Source organism: Anastrepha ludens, chromosome X (assembly GCF_028408465.1).
Source record: "Anastrepha ludens isolate Willacy chromosome X, idAnaLude1.1, whole genome shotgun sequence".
NCBI lineage: Eukaryota > Metazoa > Arthropoda > Insecta > Diptera > Tephritidae > Anastrepha > Anastrepha ludens.
Genome location: NC_071503.1, coordinates 53,753,014 through 53,766,820, shown reverse-complemented (window position 1 = coordinate 53,766,820; position 13,807 = coordinate 53,753,014). Strand labels below are relative to the sequence as shown.

The window sequence follows — 13,807 nt, the reverse complement described above, 5'->3', positions numbered from 1 at the left end:
GCAGATGTTGATGCTGCTGTTGACACCATTGATTCCAGCGGTCGCTTGAAATATGCTTCAATAGCAATTTTAGTCGAAAAATTTCGCGTCACTTGACGATTTATGGCTCTGGCTTCAATAATGGGCAATACACAATGCTTCAGCCAAGCTGCGCAGGATCTGCTTACGCTTGTTGTTTGTTCTCCAAGGCAACATAGGGTTATTCAAATCGTAGACAATGTAGGCTGCAAGAGCTGTAATGTCCAACATGTTGAAGAACATCGCTAGTGGCCATCGTTTTGTTTGTCTTTGTGTTGGATATTCCGCAAACATTTGGTCCATTCGATCAACACCACATTTGGTACGATTATAATATTCAATTATTTCAGGTTTCCCACTGTCAGCTATTTCAGCATCATTATGCATGGTCGGAAGCAAAATTACTGCTTTATTTTTTTTGGGAACATAAGAGCACATTGTCACATTATTTTTGAAGCCAAATGTCGTTGAACCAATTGTCCTGTTTTTGTTCTGCTTCATTTCTTGAGGAATATATGATTTGTTTTTGCGCAAAGTTCCAACGATCGTGAGTTTCCAGGTGAGAAGCAGTTCTGCAACTGGCAAGGTCGTAAAAAAATTGTCCATTGTAATGTTTCGGCCACTTCCTTGGTATTTGGCAGACAAATCCTTCACCACTCGTTCGCCTTGGTTCGTTTCCCTACCAGTTTCTGCTTGGCCAGTATATATTTGTCCATGCAGTGGATATGCATTTGTGGCATCGCAAATCCACCAAACCTTGACACCATATTTAGCAGGTTTTGACGGTATGTACTGCGTAAACCGTGTGCGTCCACGGTAAGGAAATAATTGTTCATCAATCGTCAAGCATGAGCTGGGCTTGTAATGTGCAGCAAGATTATTGTTCATCATCGTCCACAACTCACTGATCGGTGCTGCTTTATCAGTTAGTAAGCGTGTTGCACGAGTGTTTTTATCGTCAAATCTTAGGAACCGCAATATCGAACAGAAACGGTTGACTCCCATTGTGGCGCGATATAAAGGATAGTTTTTGGCACTCCATAAATCTCGAACATGTTCACATTTCAGTGCATCTAGCTGGTCCAGAACGTTCTCTTATAATATTTTGTCTGAGTACCTGACGACTTACATTTGGTTCTTTCATCCACTCAGTACCATCACGTGCAACAAATTTTTCGCCACTAGCAGGTAATTCATTATTTTCTTCTTCATCGTCTTCTTCATCATCCTCATAGTCCGCATAATCAGGTAATACTTCTGCGGCACTTTGCGAAACTTCAGCATCGTCATCAGCAATTTCAATGTCATTGAATTGAATTTCTTCTTCATCTTCTGAGTCAAAGTCATAGGGAGCGTCATCGTCACAAATTTCATCAAATAAAGATTGTATATATGATTCTCGCTGTTCCTCAGTTAGCCTGCATAATAAAAAAATAGTATATGTTTACATTGTTGCTTATTTTACATTTTTTACCTTCTATATGCTGCACTTGATAAATATTCGTTTCTTCTTGAAGTCAATTCGTATCCAGTTATTTATAGTTTCAGTTATATTTATTTTCACTTATATTTTCACTTCTTACAATTTTGAGCACCAAAACAATAATGAACATATCAACAGGCAGCATTTATAACAACACCTCGTGTGAAAACAACCCTTGCAGCTGCATATAAAATACAAAAACCAGTTATACCAGTGTATTTGCTACCTACGTACCCATACCTTGCGCGACCTTTTTGCACATATCTTTTGAACCAGGTAGAATATTTCAATGAAATAAAAACCAAAATGTGTATTCGTTGTTACTCTACAAGTATATTATTATAAATTATATTCAGGCATGTTCTGAAAATCGCGCGATTTCAATTCGGATCCGAAATGGCAATTCGAACGATTTTGTTTTGGGTGTTCTGTAATTCGTCCGATTTCATTTAAATTCGAATTTAAGTTCGAAACAGCTGATTTCTCTTTGGCAATTAAACAAACCAAATGACAAAAGAATTCGTTGGCAAAAAATACGAAATAATTTCAAAATAAACGGATTTAATTAAAAAATTATCATGTTTTTTATGGCAGCTTATGTGTTAAACGAACAGGAGCAAGATTACCAAAGTAGAATAGATAGGCGGCGTTTAAGAGACCATTCGAATCCTCTCAGTGCACCGGATTCTACGTAAGATTAGAAATGGTTATACTTTGTGGCATTCATTAAGTTTTTCTACTTTAGATTTGTTTCCAACTATCGCCTAAACAAGTACGCTTTTTTAGAAGTGCTGAATGAAGTAAAATCTTTCGTCAAGGAAACGTCCATACCTATTTTATTAAAGCTGGCAGCAAGTCTTAGGTTTTTCGCAGAAGGTTCCTATCAACGTTCCGTCGGAGAGGATACAGATATTGCTATGGGTAGAAGCACAGTCTCAAAAATATTATCCGAAATGATCAATGCTTTGGAAAATGTTCTGTGTCCTAAGTGGATTAAGCTGAAAATGTCTGAAGAGGATTCTAGAAAATCAAAACTTCATTTTGTAGAAAAATTCGGTATTCCAGGAGTAATAGGGTGTATTGATGGAACACATGTGGCTCTGATTAAACCTTTTGAGAACGAGCATCTATTTTTTAACCGAAAAGGATTTTTTAGCATAAACGCAATGATTGTAAGAATGAATTTAAATTGTGTTTCTAAAATTTAAAATTTACTGCCTTTATTTTACAGATTTGTGATTTTGATATGATAATAAGAGCAGTAGATGCAACTCGGCCTGGTGCAAGCCATGACGCTTTCGTATTTAGTATGAGCAGTGCAAAACACTATTACCTATCGCAGTATGAAGCTGGTGACCGAGGGTCTTGGCTACTGGGAGATTCTGGTTTTGGTATAGAGCCATTTCTACTGACTCCATATAGAAACCCAGGCCCAAGATCAGCAGAACACAGATTTAACCAGCAGCATGCAAAAGCACGTAACATCGTTGAGCGTGTTATAGGAGTATTAAAAAGTCGGTTTCGTTGTTTGAAAACTACCCTGCCATATACGCCGCAAAAGGTAGTGAAGATAATAAATGTTTGTTGCGCACTACATAACATATGTAGGAGTAATCAAATAGATGACATTGAAACAGAAACCGTATTAGAAAACAATCCAATTGATGAGGAAATTGCTGAAAATGAGGAAAATAGTAGTTTATATAGTGTTGGCAGAAATATAAGAGACTCTATTGCTAGAAATGTAATATTATGAAACATAAAATTTATTCATATTAAAAGTAAATAGTTCAATAAGATTCTTTTATATTTATTTTTTAGTCTCTATCTCAAGCATTTTAGTTTTAATATTAACTGTTTCCTGTTGCAACTGCTCCATTTTGAGGTAATGTCTTTGCTTTTGCTCTATACTTTGAGTCTTCAAGCGATTTTGCTCTGCCAGCAATTCATTTTGTTTCTCAACAGTACGACAAAGTCGTCGAATCTCTTCCCTTTCATCTTCCTGCGATTTTGCAATCTTGTGTTGGTTTTCGCAAATGTTATCTAAAGTGGTGGATATTTTCTCCATACAACTAGATTGCGTTGCCATACACGACTGAAGGCTGTCCTGCGTTGACACTCGTGGCCTTTTTGCAGCTCTCGGGGTAGCCACCGCTTCCCTACTTGTTTGGGGACGTTCTTCCTCAGATTCGATAGCGCTATTATTTTCTTCTGTCCCAAAGCTTCTAGAATGGCTTATGCCCTCAACGGCTGCAAAAATTCCACAAGTTCTTGCAACACATTCTTCATTGCTCGTCAGTACATGCTTATTAAAGGGTCCACCTCCTGTTGCCCTCGATTCTAGATTGTTATGGGCAACCTTTTTCCGAATGCACCCCTTCCAGTCAGACCATATCTTGAAAAAAGACAACTCAAAAATATTTATTTTAATATTAGACTAAATTCTTACTTTTTTCCATCCATTAACATCTTTTTGGGGCGGCCCTTCTGCATTTAGCAGCGTCGTTACCTCTTTCCACTTTTCCTCAACAGCAACTCTGTCGCCCTTCGAAAAATTCTTCGCCAAATCTGGATGAGATTCCATAAACTCGACTAAAATTAGCTCTTGCTTGGAGTTCTTGTGTTTTCCCCTAAAAGTTTTTGAATAAGTTTTAAATATTTTAAATAAACACTTTTATTTACATAAATATATGCAGTTATTTTAAGTAAATACTCACATTTTGATAAATTTATTTCAACAAACAGTTTATAAGAATGTCACAAACCGCTAACGTTTAAGTTGCCGAAAATAAAACTGGAAAATTTTAACGATTTCGATTTCCAGAACAGGGTGCAAAAACGATTTGCTGATGTTCGAAAAAAAACGAAAACGGAACGATTTACAGAACATGTCAAACGATTTGAAAACGGAAAGTGCGAAAATATTGCCCGAAAACGATTTGCAGAACATGCCTGATTATTTTGTTTTGCATTTATCAGGACAACAACAAAAACAAAAATCCACTGTTGCATGTCCTGACTTTATTTGCCCATATCGCTGGAACCAGTAGGAATATTCGAATGGAACAAAAAACAAAATACTTGTTATATATTAAAATATACATTTCAGAAAAAAAATCATAGAAATCGGGTGAATAAGCATTAAAAAAACCGCAAAATAAGGTCCCGGGTACAAACGTATCCCGGGTGTGTCTTTACGTGGTATTTTCTGGGTGTGTGTTCTAGGGTTAAGGACAATTTCATTAAATCTAAATTTTTCAGCTTTTTATCTGTTTGTGTGTGTTATATATTTATATGTACAATATATATATTGGTGCGTACACCCTTTCTGGGTGTTTGGCCGAGCTCCTACTCCTATTTGCGGCATGCGTCTTGATGTTGTTCCACAAATGGAGGGACCTTCCGTTTTAAGCCGATTTCGAACGACAGATATTTATTATGAGCACCTTTTTCATGGCGGAAATACACTCGAAGATTTGCCATTGCCTGCCGAGGGGCGACCGCTATTAGAAAAAACTTTTTGTTCAATTTGGTCTTTCATCGAGATTCGAACCTACGTTCTCTCTGAGTTCCGAATGGTAGTCACGCACCAACGCATTCGGCTATGGCGGCCAAATGTGTATGTTATACTGATTGGTTTTATTTGGATGGTATGAATGTATACATATATGGGTGATATAGGGGAATCGGGCACCCATTACTAACTCTGTTAACGCGCAGCTTGTATACCAATTTTTGTTTAAAACGAAAAGTTATATAAAATTCACATTTCGACAATGAAGTAAGATGACCAGTATACCTGCGTTAATTTTTTTCTTTCACCAACACAGTCTCGTGAAAAGGTCTAAGCTGCTGTGGGAAGCCATATACGAAACTAATTTACCATACCAATAGGATAAAAATGTGTTAGAGCAATTATTATTATTATTTTATTGACACATAGTATAAAATAAAATGATTAATGTCTAAAGAAAGAGACTACAAGCAGCTTAGGCCATCGACTCTTTAATTTAATGTTAAGTAGTAGATACATATGAAGTACGTGAAATATAAAGATATAAGAGCTAAAATTATAATATACATTACATATATTATTACAAAATTTCATACACTTAAATTGCTTTCTTGGATGAAATTATATGTACTTAAAATGTTTCGCGATGTTACAGATTTTAGAGTAGACGCTGGGTTCGCAGAGCCAAATTAAACATTCATTGAGGAAAGGAAACGCTGATGCTAATTTGGAGCAGAAAGGACAGGAAGCAGGAGAAACTCCAGTGAGTATATTAAATCCTGATGCGTTACGTTGGTGTCGCCAATCCCCAGGCGGGTAAAAATGTTGATTGGTGACGGGTGGTATTACTAGGGTAAACTACCTTACTACGATCTGGGTTGATTCTTTTATACTTGTGAATTTTATACATTTTGAATTTATATGGTGCTGTATGTGTTTCTTTAGGTCTTTTTTATCTAAAGACGCAAATTAGAAGGTCGGTGCTGCTTCTAAATAACTTGCGGTATAGTCGGCCAACTCATTTCCAGTTACACCAGAATGGCCAGGCACCTAGAGCAAATTCATTTTATTTCTGAATTTGATGCACATGTCACGTATTTGAGAAACTGCTGTGGTGAAGTTGTAAACGTTACTGACTGCTTTCAAGCAGGAGAAGCTATCAGAACAGACGATAAACCTCCCTTTGTTTTTAATAGCATATTCAATACCTTTGTAAATTGCGAATGTTTCAGCACTAAATACGGATGAGTAACCTGGTAGAATTCCGCCGGATATTGTTATTCCATGCTCAGTAACGACTGCAAATGGTGTATTATTTCGTTTTGAGCGGTCTGTGTATATCGCTGTGTAATTAAGGGATTTATATTTATTTATGAGCTCCAAAAATCTTTGCTTTTATACCAGTATACTAGTATTTGACTTTTTTAAGTTGTGTAGAGATGTGCCAATAGTATTATCATTCAGCAAACCTACAGGTAGATTATTAATTAAGGGGCAACTTTCAGGAGGAAAAATTGCAAGATGTTTTGCGTATGCAATACATCGTCGCAGAGTGGAGTTGAGTTTAAATATCCCTGTTGGTTGAATTAAATAATTTTGGAATGAGCATAGTAGATTCGTATACCCTCTCTTTTATTGCAGGAAATCCGCTTTCACCAAGGATGCATAATATTGAAGATGTTGGAAACGCATTAATGCTGCGACGAACTGCTGTATGATATGGAGCTTCCAGTAGTTTAATATTATAGTTTGCACACCAACCCAAAACGGGCAGGGCGTAATCAATTTTTTACATATGTTGAGAATATGACTAAAGGTGTTTTTCACAGTATGAGTATAAATTATTGCGTCATCAGCGTACATAGTTAATTTTACATTTTTGATATTCATACACGTTTCATTCAACTTTTCAAATACCTACATTATAAATAAAACTATGGATAGGAGAGACCCCTGCGAAATACCATTAAAAAGGCAATAGGATTCAGATAAATTATTGTTCACACGAACTCGAAAACAGCAATGTGTCATAAAAGCCTATACACTTGACCAGTCTTCCATGTAGCAAGCTGCCTCAGTACAGTATGTATTCCCACACGGTCGAATGCCTTTCAAAACCAGTTGCTAGAATGGTAACATGACGTTTCGTACTTAATGAATCAAAAACAAAGTGTTGAATTTGTATCAAAGAATCCGTTGTACTATGATTGCGTTTAAAAGCTAACTGATTAACCGGGGCTGGTTGCTGGATAAGCGTCGCCTGGTTTGGCCCATTGACTCCTTTAGACCTTTCAAAGCGCCTGGTCCTGACGGCATCATTCCTGGCCAACTGCAGAAATCTGTGGAGGTATCATGCCGTAGGTTGAGCCCAATCTATGCAAGCTTCGTAAGGGGCTATATACCAAGATCATGGAGGCCCGTGAGGGTTGTCTGTATACCCAAGGCAGGCAAGAACTCCCATGTCTCCCCTAAGGACTTAAGGCCAATCAGTCTCTCATATATCTTACTAAAAACCTTTCAGAGACTGATTGCAAGGGTAGATCGGTGGAATCTGCCCTGCAAACAATTGTGAAAGAGATTGAGGAGTCTCTTTTTCAAAAAAAATTTTGCGGTGGCCGCCTTCCTCGACATTGAGGGGGCTTTTAACAACGTCCTCACGGAGGCAATTACCAGGTCTCTAGGTAAAGTAGGAGTCGGAACCGGCCTTTTAAGATTTATCTACACAATGCTTAGCGACAGAACTGTCGCGGCAAAGTGGAGCGGGATCTCTATCCACCGGCAGGTGAGTAGAGGCATTCCACAAGGTGGTCTGCTCTCACCATTCCTCTGGGTTGTTGTTGTAAATTACTTACTGGAAGAGCTGGTGAAAGGGGCTACAGGGTAGTTGCCTACGCGTCATCCGTGGCACTAATTGTTAGCGGAAAATTTGTGGATACTCTGTGCAACTTGATGCAGGGATATCTGAACGCAGTTGTTAGATGGGCAACGGATTGCGGCCTGTCGGTGAATCCTCTTAAGACGGAGTTCGTCCTATTTACGAGGAAATACAAAATATCCCGAGCTCAACTTCCCTCACTAGGGGGCGCTCCTCTGATACTTTCCGACAAGGTAAGGTACCTAGGTATTATCCTTGACAGCAAACTTACATGGAAGTCTAATATTGAGGTAAGAGTGAGGAAGGCAACAATCGCCTTGTATGGGTGCAAGGGCGCAATTGGCAAAAGATGGGGCCTCTCGGCTTGAGTTTTTTTTTTTTTGCTGCATAATACTATTTTAAAGCCTATCTTGTTATATGTAGTCATAGTCTAGTGGAACTCACTAGAGAGGACGACATTGGTTAAGAAGCTGGAGAGAGTTCAGAGGTCGACACCCATTGGAATCAGTGGGGCGTTTTGAACGACTCCTACTCTGGCGCTCAACGCAATGTTAACTGTGGTACCCGTAGACATCGCAGGCAGAATTTCCGCTACACGTACCGCAATCAGACTGAGGGGCTCGGGCTATAAGCTCAACCTCACTTATGGGCTCTCAAGCATCCTTAGAAACTTCGAGTTCATCTCTCTGTCAACGGATCAGTGCATACCCTCGCTTAGTCCAACCGGAACCTTCTCCACTCATATTCCATCAAGGGAAGAGTGGACGGGGGCTACACTTTAAGACATGGTCTGGTGAACTTGTCACGGATGGATCGAAGTTGGAAGAAAGGTTGGTGGAGGAGTTTTTTGCTAGGAGCTCCGAATCAGACCCAGATTCAGGTTACCGGACCACTGCAGTGTGCTCCAGGCAGAATCATCCCAGCACTATATCCTTAACTGCCCTGCTCTGGGGGGCTAAGATCCAGGCATCTTGGCTCTTACTTCTTTGCTACGCCTGCTGATATAGCTGGCAGTGAAATTAAAATCTGATGAATTTCATCAGCAGCACAAAGCGGTCGACGCAAACGCAGCACAGTCCTAGTTCGTAATCCACACACTCTAAACCCACCCTCTTCACCATCCCAGCACCACCTCTCCCCGCCCTCTCCCTGCATCCCATCGGTGTTTCTCTTTCACCTCACCTCCTTCATAATGGTAATACAAAGAACGAAACCGTTCTTCTTCGTCCTAGTGTGCTGATTCCTTGAGCTACCATACCAACCTAACCGAACCTAACATCAGCATACTGACTTCATCAGGACCAAAAGGAACTGTAGGTTTCCTGTTTGCCACCTGGCTTTCATCGCTGAAGGAAGTAAGCGGTGCACTGCTATTTGGCACTTTTGGCAACCATCTAATAACTCGACGTTTGCATCTGTTCACCGAAGGATGTACTATAAATTGTCAAATAGCACCGTATCACTTCGTCCCGACGAAACAAAACCCACAAAGGTGATGGCCGATCCTTGCGGTGCACATTGTAGCCAACAGTGGTAATTAGCGAAGAACTGCCATGCAATTTTGTTTCTTGGATCGCAATTAAAGGGTTTTCCAATAACAGGTGTTATTTTGTATACCCCGCTATTTCGGTATATGTCTATTTTGAAACTGTCATTGTTTGATATCTGACAAGTAGAAACTCCACCATTATTAAAAATGGAACGATACACGCTTAAACAATGCGTTGAAATGTATGAAAAAATAAATTCCATCGAAAAATCATCTTGAGTGATCAGGCCCATTTCCACCTCGGTGGCTTCGTCAACAAGCAAAATCATCGGATCTGGGGCTCAGAAAATCCAAGAGTTATTGTTGAAAAGCCTCTCTATCCTCAACGTGTGACTGTTTGGTGCGGTTTATGGTCCGGCAGAGTCGTTGGTCCTTACTTTTTCGACGATTAAGTTGGAGCATTAGTTACGTTGAATGGATTGCCCTATCGAGATGTTATTAACGATTTTTTTATGGCCGGAATTGGATGGTATTGATCTAGAAAATGTTTATTTTCAACAAGACGGCGCTACGTGCCACAAAAGCGACGAAACCATTACTCTTTTACGGGAATATCACCTCTTATTGGAAAACCCTTTATCAGTTGTCCGTATCGTCTGGATGAGAAAGAGTAGGAGGTGAGCTTCTGGTGGGCTCCGAGGAACCGTGCAACCGTAGAGGTGCTTAGGTGAGGCTGAGGGTGATTCATTGCGAGAACAGCATGTGGCCACAAAGCGTGTACTCCATTCCATATGTGTGTTAAGACCTTACGTGGTCCTAAACCTATAGTGCATATAAACGTCTACAGGCTGTATCTGTTCGCAGGCAATCAGAAAATCGTCAGAAAGCGAGAATGGTTGGAGTAGAAAAATTTTCCATCCATTTCCAGAATGGACTTTATAATGGGATTTGTTTCTACAATTAAGTCCTCTAACTCTCCACGGGCAATTAATTTCGCGCTTCCCTAAGTAAAGTTTTTCTTTTAAACAATTTATATATAGTATATTCACAAACTAGTGAAGCATTTTCATGGCGCCCGAGCAGGGCGTGAGTGCGAAAGTGAAAAAATAATTACAGAATTAAATAATAGTTCGAGAAATAAACAATAATTTTGTTTACATATTTTGTGAACTAAAATTCGGAAGTTATTTAAAAAAAAAAAATAAATAAATAAAATAAATCACATTGATAGTGACAAAAGATTACAAGTTGGTGATTTGTGTAAGCTGCACGGAAAATATTTAATAATTAAATTAAAACCAGCCGAATAAATGAAAGAATATTGCCTGCGCGATCCGTGACAAACATAAACAAAAGTCGTCTCGCAAAACCAAAAAAATAAAAAACTGACAACTAAACTAATATACATATGTATGTACGCATATGTATATAAACAAAACTAGTGCAGTGACTTGAAACGTGGAGTGGCTGGGAAAGTGAAGTGAATGTGAGCCCCCAAAAAACAAAACAAAAAAAAAAAAAAGAAAAGAAAAAATTGCCAAAGGGAAGTTGAAGCTGGAAACAAACCAATTCACGATAAACAGGTATTGAGTGCGAAAAATTCAACCTAGAAATTGATTGACCGAGATTATTAAAGTTGCCAATAATCGTCTCACAGTAAAAGGGCTTCAATTATTGGCATCTCGTGTATCCACTTCTTATATGCAAATAAACCATACTTATATACTTATATATTATATATACATATCTATATACCTATACATATACTGCCTATGAAGTGAAGGATACAGTGGGACCCGAGGTAGAGGAACTTGTTTGTCGCCAAATAATTTGCGAGTACTATTTTTCGGCTTATTTTCGGGATTTTTTCAAAAAATCAAACAAAATTGCGGTTTCTAATCAGCCGCAATATTTTCAAAAAAAAAAAATTTTTTTTTCGACAATACAAAATTTGTTTGAGCACAGACTCAATTGTTCGCTGCTTATTTTCGTTGGTTTTGGTCAAGTTTCAGCTATTAGGTATATATTTTGGTATTTATCGCTTTCGTTTTCGTGCTGACAAACTTGGAGAACCGTTTTTATTTTACAAAAGCCACAGGCTAAAGCAGCGAACTTTAATCTCAAAACATGAGTAAACCAAAGTCGGCTATTTCCAGTCTCTCTCCAAGTAGGGAGATGATGGACTTAAAATCTTTAAAGCGCCAGAGAACTGTTGCAAAAACCAGCATAATACGCATAAAAACGGGTCTGCTTGAAAAGACCATGTCGCTAGATCCAATCGAATTGGAGTGCCAACTCGACATATTGAGCTCCCACAGCGAAAAACTCATGAAATGTCAGTCGAAAATTGAGGGAATCGACGAAGAAGACATTGCCCGTGGAGAGTTAGAGGACTTAATTGTAGAAACAAAGTCCATTATAAAGTCCATTCTGGCGCGAAATAAATCGCCAATTGCCGAATCATCTTTTATTGCACCTCACAGCTCGCGACTACCAAAATGTCGTCACCTACATTCAAAGGAGAATACTCCGACTTTAAAAACTTTATGAGTCTGTTTGAGAGTTTCGTGCACAATGATCCCACAATCCCGGATATTGAAAAATTTAATCATGTCTATCCGGTGAACCCTTAGGCACATTGAAGTCCTTCCAAATGTCGGAAGAAAATTGTCCAAAGGCGTTGGTAAGTTTAAGAAAGGTGTATGACAATAAATGCCTGATATTTTTTAATACAGTGTCTAAACTTTTTGAATTGTGAAAAATCCAAAGGTCTTCTGCGTCGACTTTGCGATCAATGATTGATACAGTGTCTGCAGTATATGACTCCCTTTTATCGCTGGGTGACGATAAGCTTATTTCAAATGCGATGTTGATTCACATAGTCATGTCGAAGGTTGATCCCACTACTCGGTTAAAGTGGGAGGAGCAACTTGACTATGATAAGCTGCCGCTTTGGGCTGAGTGTGAAGCTATGCTAAACAAGAGATACCAGCATTTATCAACGAAGATACGCAGCAGAAGACAAAAAATCAACAACTGCGACACTCAAAGACAACATTTATCGCGACAAATTCAAACTGCCGACTTGCCTTCACTGTGGTTCTAAGGACCATTATTCGACAGCTTGTCCAAAATTCCAAGCGCTTACTGCACTTAAAAGATTTGAATTTGCAAAATCTATTTCCCTGTGCATAAATTACTTGCGCAAGGGACATACGGTCTCAAAGTACAAAGCAGATCGCTGTGGTGTATGCAACCGTTAGCATCACACCATGTTGCATCAATATCCGATCTGCTGTGAGACCGAGCCACAACCTTCGACGTCACAGGTATTGCATATTAGCAGCCTGCCTGACCGAGTCATGTTAGCTACAGCCGTAGTTAATGTAAAGGCCAGCTCCGGTGTTTACGTGCAAGCGCGAGCTCTACTTGACTACGGTTCTCAAGTCAACTTTATGACCGAAGAGCTTATGCAGAAATTGCGAATCCGAAAAGAAAAATTCGCTCTAAATATAGTTGGAATTGGCAATTTAAATAAAAAGGTCCAAGGCAAACTAAAAACCTATATAAATCGAGGATCAACAATTTTGAGTTTTCGGCGGACTTTTGGGTAATGCGTTCGATATCAGTCAATCATCCAGATCGGACTGTAAACACAATTGGCTGGAAAATCCCACAAAATATTGAACTAGCTGACCCAAGTTTCTACAAATGTCAGGAAATATACATACTTTTAGGAGCTGAAATATTCTTTGATCTGTTCAGATCTGGGTCAGATCAGAACCAGCCCAAGGCAGCCAACGCTGCAAAAAACTGTGTAAGGCTGGATAATTTCAGGCAAGTATACCACAAATAATAGCTCCAGGGCCCAAGTAAGTAGCACATTATGTCAATTCGAGGAAAGCGTTGCTAGCATTGATACTACAATCCGAAAATTCTGGGAATTGGAAGAAAAACCTGCACAAGTAAATTCCACACGACTGACTCCAGAGCAGGCAAAATGTGAGGATTTTGTTTCAAAAACCACACCAGGACTTCATGCAAGAGTATCTCGAATCGGGGCATATGAGCCCAACAACTAATCGACTCCCGAGTGAGCCGCACTATTTCATTCCGCACCAGTGTGTGTTAAGACCGCAGAGCACAACTACCAAGTTGCGCGTAGTTTTTGATGCTTCGAGTCGCACATCAACACAAGTTGCGTTGAATGAAACCTTGATGGTCGGACCGATCGTTCAAGAGGAGCTTTTTTCGACCCTCCTTCGCTTCCGATTGCACAAATATGCCATGACTGCCGACATCACGAAGATGTATCGTCAAATATTGGTGCACGAAGACGACAGGAACTTCCAGCTCATAGTATGGAGATAGGATCCATCGAAGCATTTTCAAATTTTTCGACTAAACACCGTAACATACGGCACAGCG

At 39.3% G+C, this 13,807-nt stretch overlaps 1 protein-coding gene across 1 annotated transcript; it reads right to left on the bottom strand.

The window, feature by feature from the left end:
- Positions 1-3,311: 3,311 nt before the first annotated feature.
- Positions 3,312-4,165, bottom strand: LOC128870074 (uncharacterized). The gene is made up of 2 exons (XM_054112672.1): positions 3,951-4,165; positions 3,312-3,896 (listed from the first exon to the last, which is right to left on the bottom strand). The coding sequence occupies exons 1-2, from the start codon at positions 4,083-4,085 to the stop codon at positions 3,312-3,314; spliced, it is 720 nt and encodes a 239-aa protein (XP_053968647.1). The 5' UTR covers positions 4,086-4,165.
- Positions 4,166-13,807: the final 9,642 nt, after the last annotated feature.

Coding starts and splice junctions, on each gene's coding strand:
- LOC128870074 (XM_054112672.1), bottom strand. CDS start 4,085: ATGGAATCTCATCCAGATTTGGCGAAGAATTTTTCGAAGGGCGACAGA. Junction 3,897..3,950: donor ATGTTAATGGATGGAAAAAA/GTAAGAATTTAG, acceptor TCTTTTTTCAAG/ATATGGTCTGACTGGAAGGG.